The 16,461-nt window shown below is 43.6% G+C and overlaps 1 protein-coding gene across 1 annotated transcript in view; it reads right to left on the bottom strand.

Moving 5' to 3' along the window:
* Positions 1-16,461, bottom strand: part of PRKDC (protein kinase, DNA-activated, catalytic subunit) — a 160,243-nt gene that overhangs the window by 38,057 nt on the left and 105,725 nt on the right. Inside the window, exons 60-62 of the mRNA XM_077810300.1 lie at positions 13,003-13,115; positions 10,686-10,817; positions 9,391-9,570 (exon numbers count right to left, since the gene is read on the bottom strand). Coding sequence (XP_077666426.1) covers positions 9,391-9,570; positions 10,686-10,817; positions 13,003-13,115 — 425 coding nt within the window. The remainder of the gene's footprint in view (positions 1-9,390; positions 9,571-10,685; positions 10,818-13,002; positions 13,116-16,461) is intronic.

Here is a 16,461-nt window from a genome sequence, read left to right as displayed (position 1 = left end):
TGAAATGAACAGGCTACAATTGGTGTATGTATACCATGTGCTTGAGACATATCTTTAGAGCTCTAGGAATGCCCATTTATGCCACAGTCTTCCAAGGATTAGAACAAAACAATGGGAAAACTATTTCCCAGGAACTGTGGAAAGAGAAATTTACCTTGGACAGAAAGGTTTCTGGAGCTCTAAAAATAACCTTTTCCTTATGACAAAGGCAGCATGGTTCTTGTATGGATATGGGAACTAATTCCAAAATCTTCCTTTTGGAGGTAATGGTGACTAAAAATGCCAGCCACAGGCTTGTCTAATCCATCATTCTAATTAAATTTGGCAGAGATGCTCAAACAGAGGAACCGATGTGCCTGTCTACAAAATGCTGCTGTGGCTGGTACCCACATTTCTAAAGGTGCTTGGTTGTAGGACTTGGTTGTAGAGTCCTGGAGAAACTCTAGTGTATCTGAGATTACCAGAATTTTGGGATTAATATTTGTATCTAGAGATCAGACTCCTTTGTGCTGGGTACTGCACAAACGAAGAAGCAGTCCCTGCCCCAAAGAGCACCAGAAATGTAAATCTGACCAGACCAGTGAATGAAATATTCTGATTGTTACAGTTTGGTTTCCAGACAGAACTCTGGAATCCATGCTGAAAACTGAACTTCTCTTCCAACACCCAGGCTGTTAACTGTAGATATTCCTGTAGGAGTCCCGGTTTCAAGGGATCATGTGTTTTCTGCATGTACAAGGTGGGGTCCTTGGTTATCTAGCAAGTCCAATGTGCCTTCTGGGCCAGTGGAGGACTAGCCAGAGGACCACAACTCTCCTTTTTCTTTTCTGTATCCTTTACGTGAACTGTCTTAAAAGGCAGCAGATTCTGCTCTACCCAGGACATTATTTCCATTGCCAAGGAGAAGCTTTAACTCTGGTTACTCCCTAATTATGGAAGGGATATAAACACTCATGCCTCAATCACAAGCCAACCTCTAACAGGAATTAGCAGGATACTTTCTCTGCAAATTCCACAATTTCCTACTAAATGGTTTCTTGCACCTTCCTCTGATGCAGTCAGTATTGGCCACTATCATAAAAAGGATATTGGATTGCCTGGACAACAGGATGACTCCCCTAGGGTCCATATTTGCACGTTTTGCTTTTTTAATTTTTTAAATAAAGATACACCCTAATAGAGACGTCAAAATGAACTGAAATGTTGTTCTGTATATTGTATATAAATGAGATTCTGCATATTTGTCTTCCTAGTATGCTTGATCCCACAGTGAGTATGCAAGGGTCTAGAGTGAAAGCTAGGTTTGCTTTCAGCATGATGTTTGCACTAACCCTTCCCCAAAGGGTCATTTGGATTTGATCTGAGAATGACACCTAACTTTGCATTGCATCAAGTGCATGGCTCTATGTCCTCAGAAGGAATTTCAGCAGGTGCATTTTGAGAAACCCACACAAGGGATGAAAGTGGTGCATTGCATCAGCAACCCTAGCCACTGGAAATAGCTGGTTACTGATGACCCCTTAGGAAATACTGATGCCATGAAGTTTTGGATTCCTGCAAATCTTTACCCTATGGCAAAATTACAGCCAAAGCCATATCTATTTTGATCTCTGGGTAGGAACTCTGCATTTGGATCCAAAGTTCCCCTTCATTATAAAAAACTGGTGGCTATGAATCCTTTCCAACAGCTGTTAATTTATGATTGGGTCTGTTTCTCTTGATAGGGTGCTGTAGAGGTTTATTTTTATTTTGTTTTGTGCTGCATGTGTGGTATTTCTTCCCCTGGCTGTATACAGCAGAAAGATAGAACACTATTTATCCTGGCATGGGAACCCCAAAACAGAGGAGGGCTAGTGGTACACATACCTCAATTGTGGAAGTAGCCTGCTAAAAGTTCCTGGGAGCCTGAAGGCTGGCACCCAAGTAATTACTGTAGGAGCAACCTAGTACCACTCAGCGCTTTACTCAGTAAATCAGGATAATTTTGAACATGAGAAGGATAATTCTGAACATTCTGTAATCCCATGAAGGTGCACCTTTGTGGAGAGTGGAATACTCATGTGCCTCCATTTGTCATCAACTGCCTCAAGTGCTCCTAAGACTTTAGTGTGGAGCCAGCTTGTGGCGCGGGGAGGGGTAGAGAGCAAGACCCTTCCCACCTTTCACAGTCTGAGCCCCTTTTCCTGGCAGAGCAAGGGTCCTTGGGCTAAAAGCCAGACAATCATAATTTGCACTAGGCTGCAGCCTGAAGCATGGCTGCACAGGAGGAACAGGTGTGAGATACGGTGTGAGATGAGAGAGGTGTAGTAATCATGATACAGAGCACTGCTACGAGAGAACCTCTATGAAGGAGAGAAACCCCAGCAAACGCTCCCTCAGGGGGAGAAGACAAAGGGTTTAACCCCTGATTTTCAAACTCACTTGTTCATAATATTAATTATCGTCTTAAGAAGATATCGCTTGCACTTTTGCTTTTTTGGAAGTCACTGGGTTTTGCAGGACTTACCCATGAGCATAATGAAAATCCTCTGATTCACAGTGGGAGAAAGAGGAGCTGCGTAGGAGCTCTGCCTTTTTCCCCCAGAGAGGAGGGAACCCACATCTGGGTGTGGGGACTCTGGATCTTCTCTGGATATTTTCCCCTTTGGTGCCTGTTTATTGTGGGACCTACTCCATGAGCTGTCCAGAGAGCTTCCTCATTAGGCTCTCTCTCCAAAACCTCAGAAGGTCATGATCAGGCTTTTCTGCACTGGAGTCATGGCTCCTTGGGGCAGGATGGGGACCCGACACGCTGGTCAGACTCTGACCTCTGTGCCTTAGCAGTGCAAGTGTCAGCTGGCTGGTCACAGGCATGGGATAATTCATCTTCTGTAGAGCCCATACGTGATGTCTCACATAGGGAACATCACTTAGATTTAAGCCAGGTGTTTGCAGGATAGCTCTGGATAGTTTAAAAAAAAAAAAATGATCAGGAGAATCTGAACTACCAAATTGTTCCAGAGGCAGAAAATCTGGTGGCCTGAGCTGAAGACTGGAGCTTAGTTCTGGAGTCTCCAGCAACAATAATCCACCTCCAAATTCCACCGGTGAGGGGCATTATCCAATGAGGAGAGAAGCTGTGCAACAGAAATAGGTCATTACTCCATGTGCATATTTCAGCTGAGGCACCTGGCCTGCCATTTGGATGTTGGGCATTATATAAAAATACAACAGAAGTGATAGAGAGATAAGTGGCCGGAACTACACTGATAACCAACATTCTCTTCATAAGGCAGACAGAGTGACTATAGATATTATGATAGCTTCCATCTCGTTTGCAGCACGTCCTTCCTCCTATTAATTTAATGCTCATGCACTCTTTAAACAACAATAGGTTAAGGATCTATTAAATGGTGCATTTCTATTATAAGCCCAGGGCTGGATTAACCATGAAGACTTGGATCGTTCAGGTACAGGCCCTGAGCCTAAGTCTTGTCCAGCTTTAGCAGACCAGAACCTGAAGCTAAACACATTTAACTGTGCTTGTCCAGCTCTGCTTGCTTTTTAGCAGAGTGATACAGTTTTGATGGATCTCTGTTCCCATTTAACCTTAATCCACAGCAGGGCATAGCATTACTGGCTGCTTCAAATTACATCTAACTGAAACACAATATTCAAGTTTTTTTAAGTCCAAATGCACATTAAAAACTAAAACTAAAACAGTAGAGAAGTCTAAAAGCCATTTTTTAGCTTAAAATTAAAAAAAAAAAAAAGGCCTTAACCAAACTTCGACAACTATACAAATAACTGTCTTACAAACACGAATTTTCCAGTTATGGCCACCAGGGAAAGCAGCACTGGAATTTAGAGTGGTGATAAATGCTTTATTCATGCAACACTGAAAACTCTCCAACCTCTAAACAAAATACACTATTGGAAACTGTGGCCAAAAAATTTACTTATGAAGGCAACTAATGTGATTCTTTATGGCAGCCATCTAGAGGTTGTATAATATGATTTCAAGTTAATGGATTGACTATAGAATGCTGTTCAGTGTCACATGTCAATTACATTCATCCTCTCTAGAGAAGCAAAGAGAAGGTTACTCACTTTGTGCAGCATCTGAGGTTCTTCGAGATGGTTGTCCCTGTGGGTGCTTTAGGTGTCTTGACACCCTGCGCTTGTAATTGGAGGTTTGTGGTGGCAGTGTGGTTGGGCAGTGCACGCACTGTAGCCATCTCGTGCCACATCAAGCTTTTACATAGCAGTGCGCAGCCAACTATCCTCCTGTTTTCTCTCTGCCTCAGAGAATTGGCCTCAAACTCCGAAGTAGAGGGGAGGGGGAAGGGTAGTGGAGCACGCACAGGGACACCCATCTAGAAGAACCTCAGTTACTGCACAAGATGAGTAACCTTGTCTTCTTCTTTGAGGAATGCCCCCAGGGGTGCTCCACTTTAGGTGACTGTTGAGCAGTGCCCCTCAGTGGAGGGGAGGGGCTTTGGGGTTGGTCTATCGACAGCAGATAACACCGTAAGTCCAAAGTGAGCATCTGATGCTAACAGTTGTACTAAAGCATAGTGTTTAGTGAAAGTATGGACTGATGCCCAGGTAGCAGCTTTGAAAATGTCAGTGATAGGCTACAGATGCTACCAGCGCTCTGGTGGTGTGTGCACGAACTCCCAGTGGAGATTGTAGGTTGTTTTGGTAGCACAAATGGATATATCCAGATATCCATTTGGACAGTCTCCGTTTTGAAATGGTTTGACCCATTGAACATTCTGTTATGGAAACAAATAGTCTAGGTGATTTTCTAAATGTTTTTGTTCTTTCAAATGTAGAAATCTAATGTTCTGCGAACATCCAGCATGTGGAGTGAGACCTCCCTTCTGTCCGCATGTGGCTTTGGAAAAAATACAGATAAGTAAATGGATTGATTTAAATGAAAGGAGAGGCGATCTTGCGTACGAACTTTGGATGTGATCGCAGGATTACTTTATCTTTAAAGAATGTTGTATAAGGTGGGTGTGCCATTAGGGCACCTAATTCTCCCACTCGTCTTGCGGACGTGATGGCAATGAGGAAGGTCACCTTCATGGATAAGGGCAACAAAGAAGAAGTTCCAAGGATAACAAGGTGGGGTGACGACTGTGGTACGATCTGTTTTTCTTGTGCTGCACCAGGTGCAAAATCGTTTCCACTTATGGATACAGGTCTTTCTTGTGCTTAGTCTCCGACTGTTCAGTAAAAAATGGCTACTCACCTTCTCATAACTGTTGTTCTTTGAGATGTGTTGCTGATATCGATTCCAATTAGGTGTGCATGCGTTGCATGCACAGTCATTGGAAAGTTTTTCCCCTAGCAGCACCCGTCGGGTTGGCTGTAGAGCCCCCTGGAGTGGTGCCTTCATGGCGCCCAATACAAGAACCTGCCAACCCAGCACTGCCTAAGTTCCTTCTTGCCGGATACTCCAACAGAGGGAAAGGCAGATAGGATATGAGCAACACATCTCAAAGAACAACAGTTATGAGAAGGGGAGTACCCATTTTTTCTTCTTCGAGTGATTGTTCATATCGATTCAATTAGATGACTCCCAAGCCTTACAAAGGCAGTGGGGTCAGAGTTACGGAATCTCGGATTGAAGCACCGTTCTGCCGAAGACTGCATCATCTCTGGCATGCTGGACGATGGCGTAACGAGAGGTGAACATATGTATGGAGGACAAAGTTGCTGCCCTGAAAATTTTTTGCACTGGGACCTGGGCCAGGGATACCACCGATGAGGCCTATGCCCTTGTGGAGTGTGCTGTAAATGCTGAAGCTGGTGTCTTGGCCAGCTCGCAACACAGATATAGGACGTGATCCAGGAAGATATTATTTGAGGTGAGACCAGTAATGCAAGGAGTGCAGCCTACGCTCACACTACTGGTACGCAGTTTTGGATTAAAAAAAAAAACCAGGCAGGAATATGTCTTTGCTGGTATGGAAATGAAACAACACTTTAGGTAGAAAAGCCAGGGGAGGTCTCAGCTGCATCTTGTCTTTGTGGAAAACCGTATAAGGTGGGTCCGAGGTAAGGGCTTTCAATTCAGACACTCTTCTTGCTAATGTAATAGGCACTAGGAAGGCTACCTTTCACAACAGGTAGAGGAGGGAGCAAGTCACCAGTGGCTCTAATAGGGGCCCCATTAATTTGGAGAGGACCAAATTAAGGTCCCATGCAGGAACAGGCTGTCTAATCTGGGGATGTAGCTGGTCCAAGCCCTTGAGAAACTGGCCAACCATGGGGATGGCGAAAACAGAGTGTCCCAAGACTCCGGGGTGGAAAGCTGAGATATCCACTAGGTGTACCTTTATGGACGACACTGCCAGGCCTTGCTGTTTCAGGTGCAGGAGGTACTCCAGAATAAGAGGTAACGTAGCCTGAAGTAGGCGGGTATGACAACTCCTTGCAGTAGTGGTCAGGTACTTCCTCAGGCCTCAAATGATGCTAGCCATGGCAGGTGGCACCACTGTACCGCTCAGTGCCGAGACCTTTTTCGGTTCTATGGGTGCCGAGTTGGAAGGTTTCACTTTAGTACGTGAAACTCCATTAGACCATGCCCGCATAGGGTCTTTAGCTTGTCAGGAACTCTCGGTGCCGTCGGTCCTCGGGCAGATCCTTCATCAGGAAATTGCTTTCTTTTGGTCAACTCTCAATGCAGGAATGTCTGCGACTGTTTTTTGGAACCTGTCTAAGAACAGGCTCTTTGACAGCTGTTGTTGGAGCAGAGCCCCTATCACAGGCTGCTGCTGGTGATCGTTGACCAGGGTGCGACCTGGACGTGGGGTCGAAGGCTGGCCTGAGGGATTTCTCCATCATGAGGAACTTCAGTTGGAGATCCCTGGCTTTTCTGGTCCTGGCCGTCAGTTTTCTGCAATGTGGGCACTTTTGAGTAACGTGTGTCTCGCCGAGGCAGCGGACACACTGAGCATGGCCGTCAGAGACCAGTATGAAGAGCGTACAAGTTAGGCAGTGTTTAAAACCAGGTGAGCCTGGCACGCCTGAATCGGTCTCAGAGGAAAAACAAGGTTAAACCCTGTTTGAGGCTAAGGCTCAAGGCTTAGCCTGTTTGAGGCTAAGGCTGCACGCACCACCATGTAACCACTCGGAGCGGCACGAGGCAGCTACCACAAATCTACTACCACAAATCTCTCATTACAAGTGCAGGGCATCAAGACACCTAAAGTGAAGCACCCACATTCTCGAAGAAGAATGTCACGTTTCCTACCTAATTTTTGGCAGGAAGGCCTTGGGATGAGAGATAAAGCCAAGGCCAGGCTTAGAATGTTAGGGAACATAACTATTCCACTGAATGCATCCAATGAAGTGAGTTGCAGCTCACGAAAGCTTATGCTCAAATAAATTTGTTAGTCTCTAAGGTGCCACTAGTACTCCTTTTCTTTTTGCGAATACAGACTAACATGGCTGCTACTCTGAAACCTAAATATTTCAAACCAAACATCTAAAAAAAATTAAGCCATTCTCATGAATAATTTTAAATTGTTTTCACTTCCAACCCCACATTTATGCAGCAGCTGGTGGAAATACCAGGTGACTTCTCTGAGCTCCATTCCTGTGCTTTTTATTAAGTTTAAAGGTGAAAAAGTAACAGCAGAAGCAGAATCTCACAATTTAGTTGCTGTGTATCTTCATCTTACTTTTATTTTTCCATAATTTTCTGAAATTTCATACAGTGAGCTGCCAAAATACAACAACAATATTGATAGAGGAGAACAGGCAGGGAGAACAGTTCAATGCAAGTAACAATAAAATACTGAGCTTGGGAACCAGCAAAAAAAAAAAAAAAAAAGAGTCAAGAGGGAATACATGATGAATAGAAAGCCATAGTGAGATGCTGGCCTGGAAAGCACAGAATAATTCCCAAAGCATTCAACTTTATGTGCAGCTGCAGAGAGGAAAGTAAACAGGAAGCTGTAATTTTTCATATGTTCAAATATTAAGTGCTAGGAAGTGAGGTTATCACAGTTTAGAAAACTGGGTTGACACTAGACATGATTTGCAGAACAGCAGCGTTTCACCATAATAAGAATGACACCTGCTGCCACAGATTAGGCTTTTCAAATTTTTGTGCTAGAGAGTTGAAGCTAAACTAATTGCCTTTCTAAAGGCATGTTATTTTGTAGTGACTTCAGAGTTTCATAAATTACAAATGGATTGATCAAAATTAACTCAAATGAGAAGAGATGTTAACCTATAGCGAGGTTTGTATATAAGAAGTGTTTAATTATTACTGTGATTACTTGGATAACCATAAATTTTACTAGACTCTTTGAAAATTAACATAAAACTGGAGCTGACATGCTATTAAAAATTGTGTGTTGGTGATATGGAAACACATCAAAGAGGATGCAAAGGAGAAAGGGTCGAGGATCAGTGTCAATGGGAACAACTTTCCCTTCAGTAGGAAGCTGTCTGCATTACATTGGTAATTATTGTAAGGCAATAAACTGAAGACATTGGCAAGCAATGAATAAGAGTTGCTGGAAAAAAAACAAATGCTATCAATGTCTGCGAGCCTTACATCTCAAAGTATTTCTTAATGCAGCATTTCGGAAAATGTGAAGTGCATGCCCCTGACCGAGTCTGAAAGATTAGCTGGGATGCCCAGACTTCTCAATTATTCTCTGAACTTTTATTTAAAAACAAGTATCTCTGTTGTGGTTGCAGAAAAAACCCCTTCAAAATGTGACCTCAATGTACCAGATGTAGCAATGCATGCCTGAATTTGCAGAGAGCCTGAAACAGTAGCTCTGAGGTGTGATCCACCCTATTTACCTCAATGGGTGCTACTTCAAATTGCCAAGTGATGATACTTTAATGCCATCACTATTATTTTCAGCTGCTCATCAAATTATGTAAGAAAGGAAAGGAAGTATAGCATTATGAAGATCTATACCAGCACTTCCCAATGTGTCTCCTCTGGCGTACATGTGAGAAACTAGCCAGGCAGAGTGAAGAAAATGTTTACATTAAAATGGACAGGTCTTTAATTAACATGTGGTGGTGCTATAGAGCAACTGGTTTCATCTTCCTGAATAGGGACTTAGCTTTCAACATTTTGGGAAATGCTGCCTTAAGGCATTCTGGCCTAAGTCACATATCTGGTATCTATTGTTTAGTACACATGGAACACAAAACTGAAGGAAGGATTTGCTATGTCACATCATTCTCACTTTTACAGAACAGTTATTTTGCCATCTTCATTCACTGTTTGCCTCCATTTATGTTCCATCTCTTTCTTTGGCTTAACCCTCTAATAGGATTAAAATGCACTTCCTGGAATTAGTTGTGACACCATAATTAATCAGTGTTAGGATAGACAAAGACGACACACCACATAGAAAGTTTTACCTGGATGCAGGCTATGAATGGTGGGAAGTAAGACACGGTCGTGCTGAGGAAGCGGTTGAAGTTTTGCAGCAGCTCTTGGGTGATGCAGTTTTTCTCAGAAGGATTCTTAAATTTGTTAATTTCTTTCAAAATTCCAGTAAACAAACAGCTGAAGAGCTGCTTGGCCAACGCTGGATCTCTCTGTAAATTAGCAATGCAGCCATAGTACAAGTGACTAAGACAATGTAACTCAGAATGCTAAAAAGAAGGTCCTCATTGCACGCCAAGTACGTTGTATTCCAGACAAAGTGGCCCAAATTTGAAGCATCGAGACTTTTGAAAGAAGGGGGGGGGGGGCGCCAGTCAGAGGAGACCACTAGTTTTCTTCACCTATATTAGATATTTTGAGGAAGATCTACGTAATACAGCATCTTTTAAATGACTCACTCAAAACATTTGTGAAGTGTGACCCTGTACTTTTACTGTATGAAATAAGGAGTTTTCTATTAAACCTGTTCAGTGAGTGTGTATACCATTGTCTATAGGAGGGACTGAGGACTCAGAATGTATCCTATTCTTCACATCCCACCCAGCCATGCCATTTGAAAGGACTAGGAGAGGTAGTAATTACGTCCAGGTGTCCTTCCCAATCTCTCCTAAAAACCTTGCTACTTGGGAGCAGAGAGCCAAAACCCTCCCAAAGACATAAGAGACAGGACAAGGGATCAGCTGGCTCAAAAGACAGAATAGGAAGTCATCCATGTGTGAGGATGGAGCAAAGAGATAGCGATGAACAGTATCAGCCCAGATTTACACACATTATTGAACGTAGATATTTGCAAGTGTAACAGAGCCTAAACCCACCCTGATCTTTAGTGGGACTGGAGTTTAGGCAAACTGTTCATGAAGCCTGACTTATGTACCCTTATTCCTAGCTATACTGCTGTGATGGGGTGGGAGTGGGCTAGGGTGGCCAAAGATGCTGTGAGAGCCTGACCATCAAAAGTGATGAGGAGTCCAGTCTACAACTGCTGCTATTTCCAACTGGGAAAGAGTAAAAGGCCAGCTATACCCTTTTCTTCATTTTTGGTTCCCCAGATTAGGATACTTTAAAGGGGCCTGATTTTCAGAAAGTACTGAACACCCACCATCTGAAAACCTGGCTCCTTTAAGGTGCTTCAACTTGGTTACCCCACAACTGAGGCACCCCAAATCACTAATCATTTTGAAAAAAGCTTGGCTGTTACATAGTCAATTTGTCTGGCGGAGAACAGTTTTGGAACATTTGGCTAGTGACTTGTGAACAGAAGACAGACCTGTGCCACACCCTGCAGAGGAGTGATTAAGCTGCTGTATTCAATCTGGATATCAGGAAGGTCTCCTTGTCGGTAACTCCTGTACAGCGTGACCTGAGCATCATGCTTCATCTTCAGCTCAGATTTTATCTCCTGCAACAATTGCCAGCAAAAAAGCAGCCTTGATTACATGTAGAGACAAAAGATCACATAATACCTACTCAGTGAAATCTGTTTCTGGTTTAATGGAGGAGATATAATAAATGTGATCAAGTTTAACAATTCCTTTAAAAACTCTCATAAGTGTTAATGGCTAAAAAGAGTTACAGAAATCATAATGAGTTAAAACCAAACACCAAAATGATTATTCTGTAAAAAAACAAAACAAAAAACAAAGCCTAAAGCTACTTTCACCCTTCCTTAGTACCACTGTATCTTAGGCCTTTTCTACAGAAGTGGCATTAGTTTACCTTAAGCCAATTTTTTAACCGATTTGCCTAAACCAGTACGCAAACCTGTAGATTCACTCTGTTTTAAGAATGGCTTGTTTCATTTTGGCTTAAACTTATTCCTAATTATTTTAAGCTAAACAGAAATAAACCTGCTTTAAAATGAAATAGGATTGTCCAAACAGCCTTTTGCACCAGTTTAACTAAATCCATTTTTAATTACATCTTAAACTAAACAGGTGCAACTCTCTCATGTACACAAACATTTACTTTTCTCTCCAGATGCCTCTGCCTTTTTCCTTTTATACAAGTGAAAATACTGATGGGCTTTGGCAAGGGGGCAGGAGGGTGGATTAACAGTAAAAAGGGCTTGGGGTTTGCTTCCTCCCTATTTCCTGCAAAAAAATTACATATATGTTGCTACTGCTATCCGGACCACCTGGAATTGCATTTCTACGTCTTGGAAGAGTGTGCACGCTAGTGAGGGGACGAGACTGCAATTTCTTTTCTTCTGCTCAAATCCTTCCTCTTCCTCCTCCTGCTCTTTTGGACTTTTTTACCTCCACAGCTCTATGCCTCGTCTTCCTTCTAAATGGATCACTCTTTCAAAAGATTACAAGAGATATGTCATGGGGGAACTTTGGTGCTTTGGAGCTTTGGTGAAGCTCCCAGAGCACTAGAAATTTTTTTGGGCTGGTATCTATTCACTCCTGCTGCCCCATCAGACATGACAATATTGATGCGAGGCTTTGTCCTCCATGTGTACTTTCTTGTCCAACTGTATCAGTTCCTGGGCAACAGTGCTTTCAATTTTTAGTAACATGACCCTCATTAAACCTATCAGAGTCTGCAAAAATGTGAGAAAGGTGAATATTACACATCTAACGTGAATGGGTTAAATAAACAGCTACTACAAATTATTTTAGATAATTTTGTCAAGACTTGACACATAGTAAACTGCAATCTATAAACCCTGAAGGAAATCCAGTATCACATTTTACACAGGCTAAAATATTGTTATTCATAGTGCCTAGGAGCTCATCATGGATCAGGACCCCATTGTGCTACATGCTGTACAAACACATACTATGTGTTTGTGACATTTGTGACATTGTGTTTGACACATTTCAGGTAACTCCATCAGCCATTTCATGTTCTGTACCTGAGGGTGAATGCTGTCAGAGATGCATTATAGAACAGGGCTCACTGGACATGTTATCAAGTTTGCATGTATCTGCAGATCTTGAGTAGAGTACAGAAACTGACCAGTTTTCCAGTGTAGGTATCTAAAAATAGTTAATTTAAATCCATATTTAGACATCTAAAAAGGGAGTACCCTCAACTCACTGAAGATACTGGGACTTGTGGGTGGTTATCACCCCGATTAACAGGACACATTAACGTTACGCACCTAAATAAGACATCTACACTGGAAAACTATGCCATCTGCAAACAAGAAACATTTAAGTAATTTTAGAGTTTCACAGTATACCACAACAGTTGAGGAATTTAGAGTTAAGAATAGCCCTTCATTTTTAACACCATCGCTCCTAGGAGTTGTGATACAAATGGTGCACAAAATCACATAGTCCAATACCCCCACACAATATGGGAGATTGGAGTAAATACCCCCAGCGCTTTCCCTACTGGAGAAGTTTAAGTCACACTCAGCATTACACACACAAATAATATATTATAAAACTTGCAAAACATAATTGCAGATACCATCTCTGTAACAGAACCTATCTAGGTTCTTCCAATGGTACCCAACACCATAATTTTCCAATGACATGATGCTTCTATAGGTAAAATATCAGACTTCTCAAAAACAGCTAACACATCCTGTCAGTCAAAGATTTTAATCTCTAACTATTAAGAAGCAAACAAACCTTTTCTCGTTTCTGTTCAGCAACACCTTTCCTTGCATAAATCAAGCTGAGTTTCTCTTGGTCCTTTAAGAAACGCCTGCGCAACCTTAGAATTTCTGCCCGTTCATCTATACCTAATAAATAATGAGTAAGCACCAACAATTTACACACACATTTTGAGTATCCACCCTTATAGCTATCCCCTTTAAAGACAACCTTAAACTTATTTCAATCAATTTTCATCAGCACTTCCTAATGTACATTCTATGTCTGACCTGTAAGTATGTAAAAATTTGTGAGTGAATTGTACTACTGTCTATGTAATAAATAGAGTGTAAACGCCTCAGGCCAAGTATTGTATTTTATCCAAGTTCTGAAAAGCATTCAGCATGTTTGCAGCTTCTGTAAACAACAGAGTTGAAAAGATTCAGAGATTTGGTAATAGATTATATGGTTTTCCATCTCAAGCCTCAATGGTTCAAATCCAATCCAGGACAGTAATGGAAAAGAATCATTCCAATGGTTGTTCAGTGGGGCCCTATATGAAATAAATCTGTGATCTCAGTCCAAATCTTAGTAAACAGGTGCCCATAAACAACTTACACCATCACAACAGACACCCGGCTAGCAGTCTCAACAGGAAGACTATGGATTGATTGGCATGGAAACTGAACTACCTCTTCTTAGGCCTGGTCTACACTACGAGTTTATGTCAGATTTAGCAGCGTTAAATCGAATTAACCCTGCACCCGTCCACACAACGAAGCCATTTTTCCCCCCCGACATAAAGGGCTCTTAAAACCGATTTCTGTACTCCTCCCCAACGAGGGGATTAGCGCTCAAATTCATAGAATCATAGAATATCAGGGTTGGAAGGGACCTCAGGAGGTCATCTAGTCCAACCCCCTGCTCAAAGGAGGACCAATCCCCAATTTTTGCCCTGATCCCTAAATGGCCCCCTCAAGGATTGAACTCACAACCCTGGGTTTAGCAGGCCAATGCTCAAACCACTGAGCTATCCCTCCCCCCAAACTGTGAATTGAGAGAGGTTGGAGACAGGTATTAGTACCTGGTGGTGTGGGCCCCTTTGTGAGGGCCTGAACCATCAATTGCACCTCTGTCTCTCTCCACTGTGGAATATCAGAGCTAATTTTGGGTCTATTAGGAGTCTAGCTACAGGTGCTGAGCTGAATTCACTATGGTGTACCAGCACTGAGGCTCCCCCTACTACAAGCTGAAATCCCTGAGCACTGTGTTAAGTATCGTAGAATCATAGAATACCAGGGTTGGAAGGGACCTCAGGAGGTCATCTAGTCCAACCCCCTGCTCAAAGCAGGACCAATCCCCAATTTTTGCCCCAGATCCCTAAATTGACATTGCCGTTTCGAATTAGGGTTAATGTGGATGCAATTTGAAGGTATTGGCCTCCTGGAGCTATCCCACAGTGCACCATTGTGACCGCTCTGGACAGCACTCTGAACTCGGATGCACTGGCCAGGTGTACAGCAAAAGCCCTGGGAACTTTTGAATCTCATTTCCTATTTGGCCAGGCGAGCTCATCAGCACAGGTTACCATGCAGTCGCAGAATCAAAAAACAGCTCCAGCATGGACCGAACGGGAGGTACTGGATCTGATCGCTGTATGGGGAGACGAATCCGTGCTATCAGAACTACGTTCCAAAAGACGAAATGCCAAAACATTTCAAAAAATCTCCGAGGCCATGAGGGACAGAGGCTATAGTAGGGACGCAACACAATGCCGTGTGAAACTTAAGGAGCTCAGACAAGCGTACCAGAAAACCGAAGAATCAAATGGACACTCCGGGACAGAGCCCCAGACATGCCGCTTCTACACTGAGCTGCACGCAATTCTAGGAGGGGGCCACCACTACCCCACCCCTGTCTATGGACTCCGATGATGGGGTGCTCTACGCCATGCCTGAGGATTTTGCGGACGGGGAAGATGAGGAGAAGGAGGACGAACTTGAGGAGAGCACACAGCACACCGTTCTCCCCGACAGCCAGGATCTTTTTATCACCCTGACTGAAATACCCTTCCAACCCAATCAAGCCAGAGAAGGGACCTCTGGTGAGTGTACCTTTTAAAATATAATACATGTTATAAAAGCAAGAGTTTTTTAATGATTAAGTAGCCCTGAGAACTTGGGATGCATTCGTGGCCAGTATAGCTACTGGAAAAGTCTGTTAATGCGTCTGGGGATGGAGCGAAAATCCTCCAGGGACATCTCCATGAAGCTCTCCTGGAGGTCCTCTAAAAGCCTTTGCAGAGGGTTTCTGGGGACAGCAGCCTTATTCCGTCCTCCAGGGAACGACACTTTACCATGCCATGCTAGTAGCAAGTAATCTGGTATCATTGCATGACAAAGCCTGGCAGCGTATGGTCCCGGTGTTTGTTGGCATTCAAGCAACATCTGTTCTCTCTCTCTCTGGGTTATCCTCAGGAGAGTGATATTGTTCATGGTAACCTGGTTGAAATAGGGGAATTTGATTAAGGGGACATTCAGAGGTGGCTGTTTACCTGTGGCTGAAAAGAAATCCTCCCCACAGTTAGCCACGCAGTGGGGGGGCAGGGGGGGGAATTGGTGCTGAGCTGTTCGTGTTTGGCTAGCAGGGATCTTCCCTGATATCAGCCACGTGATGGGGGGAGGGGTAAAGCGATAATCCCAGAGAATCCCAGAGAATTGGATTGGGGGAGATGGGGGGGGAGGAGGGGGGAGTTAGTTTGGTTTCTGCTGCTGCATGTTAACAGGAAAACTGCAGTACTAAATGGCCAACTCAATGTGCTTTGCTTGGTATGGGAGAGGGTGCTGCTGTTATGAAGGTTGCAGAAGCCGAAAGACTATGGCTTACCGTGGCCGTCTGCAAGCCGAATTCTGTTGCCTGGCCCTGCGTGTGTGATCTCTCACACCAAAGCCGCAGGCACTCAATGTAAGATGCAAGATGCGACCTTGTACCAAAATCACGTGTGCTATGTAATGTGAATAGTGTTGTTCACCGTGAAAGAGTACAGCCATTCTTCTGTAAAATGTATCTTTTTAAATATTTCACTCCCTTTTTTTCCTCCAGCAGCTGCAAATGTTTCAAGCCTCTCTCCTCCATCCCAAAGGCGATCTCAGATAAGGCAGCGAAAAAAACGCACACACGATGAAATGTTCTCTGAGCTCATGCAGTCGTCCGGCACTGACAGAGCTGTGTGGAGGGACACAATAGCAGAGTACAGGAAAGCGGCCGATGAACGGTGGCGGCAGGAAAATCAGAGGAGGCATAATGCAACACTGGGGCTACTATGGGATCGAACGGACATGCTCTGGCGTCTGGTGGAGTTTCATGAACAGCAGCAGGATCATAGACCGCTGCTGCAGCCCCTGTTTAACCGCCCTCCCTCCTCCGCAAGTTGCATAGCCTCCCCACCGAGACACCCAAGAACGCGGGGTGGGAGGCTCCAGGCACCCAACCACT

Source organism: Eretmochelys imbricata, chromosome 2 (assembly GCF_965152235.1).
Source record: "Eretmochelys imbricata isolate rEreImb1 chromosome 2, rEreImb1.hap1, whole genome shotgun sequence".
Taxonomy (NCBI): Eukaryota; Metazoa; Chordata; order Testudines; family Cheloniidae; genus Eretmochelys; species Eretmochelys imbricata.
Note: the sequence above shows the minus strand (reverse complement) of the source record. Positions and strands in the feature narration are given on the sequence as shown.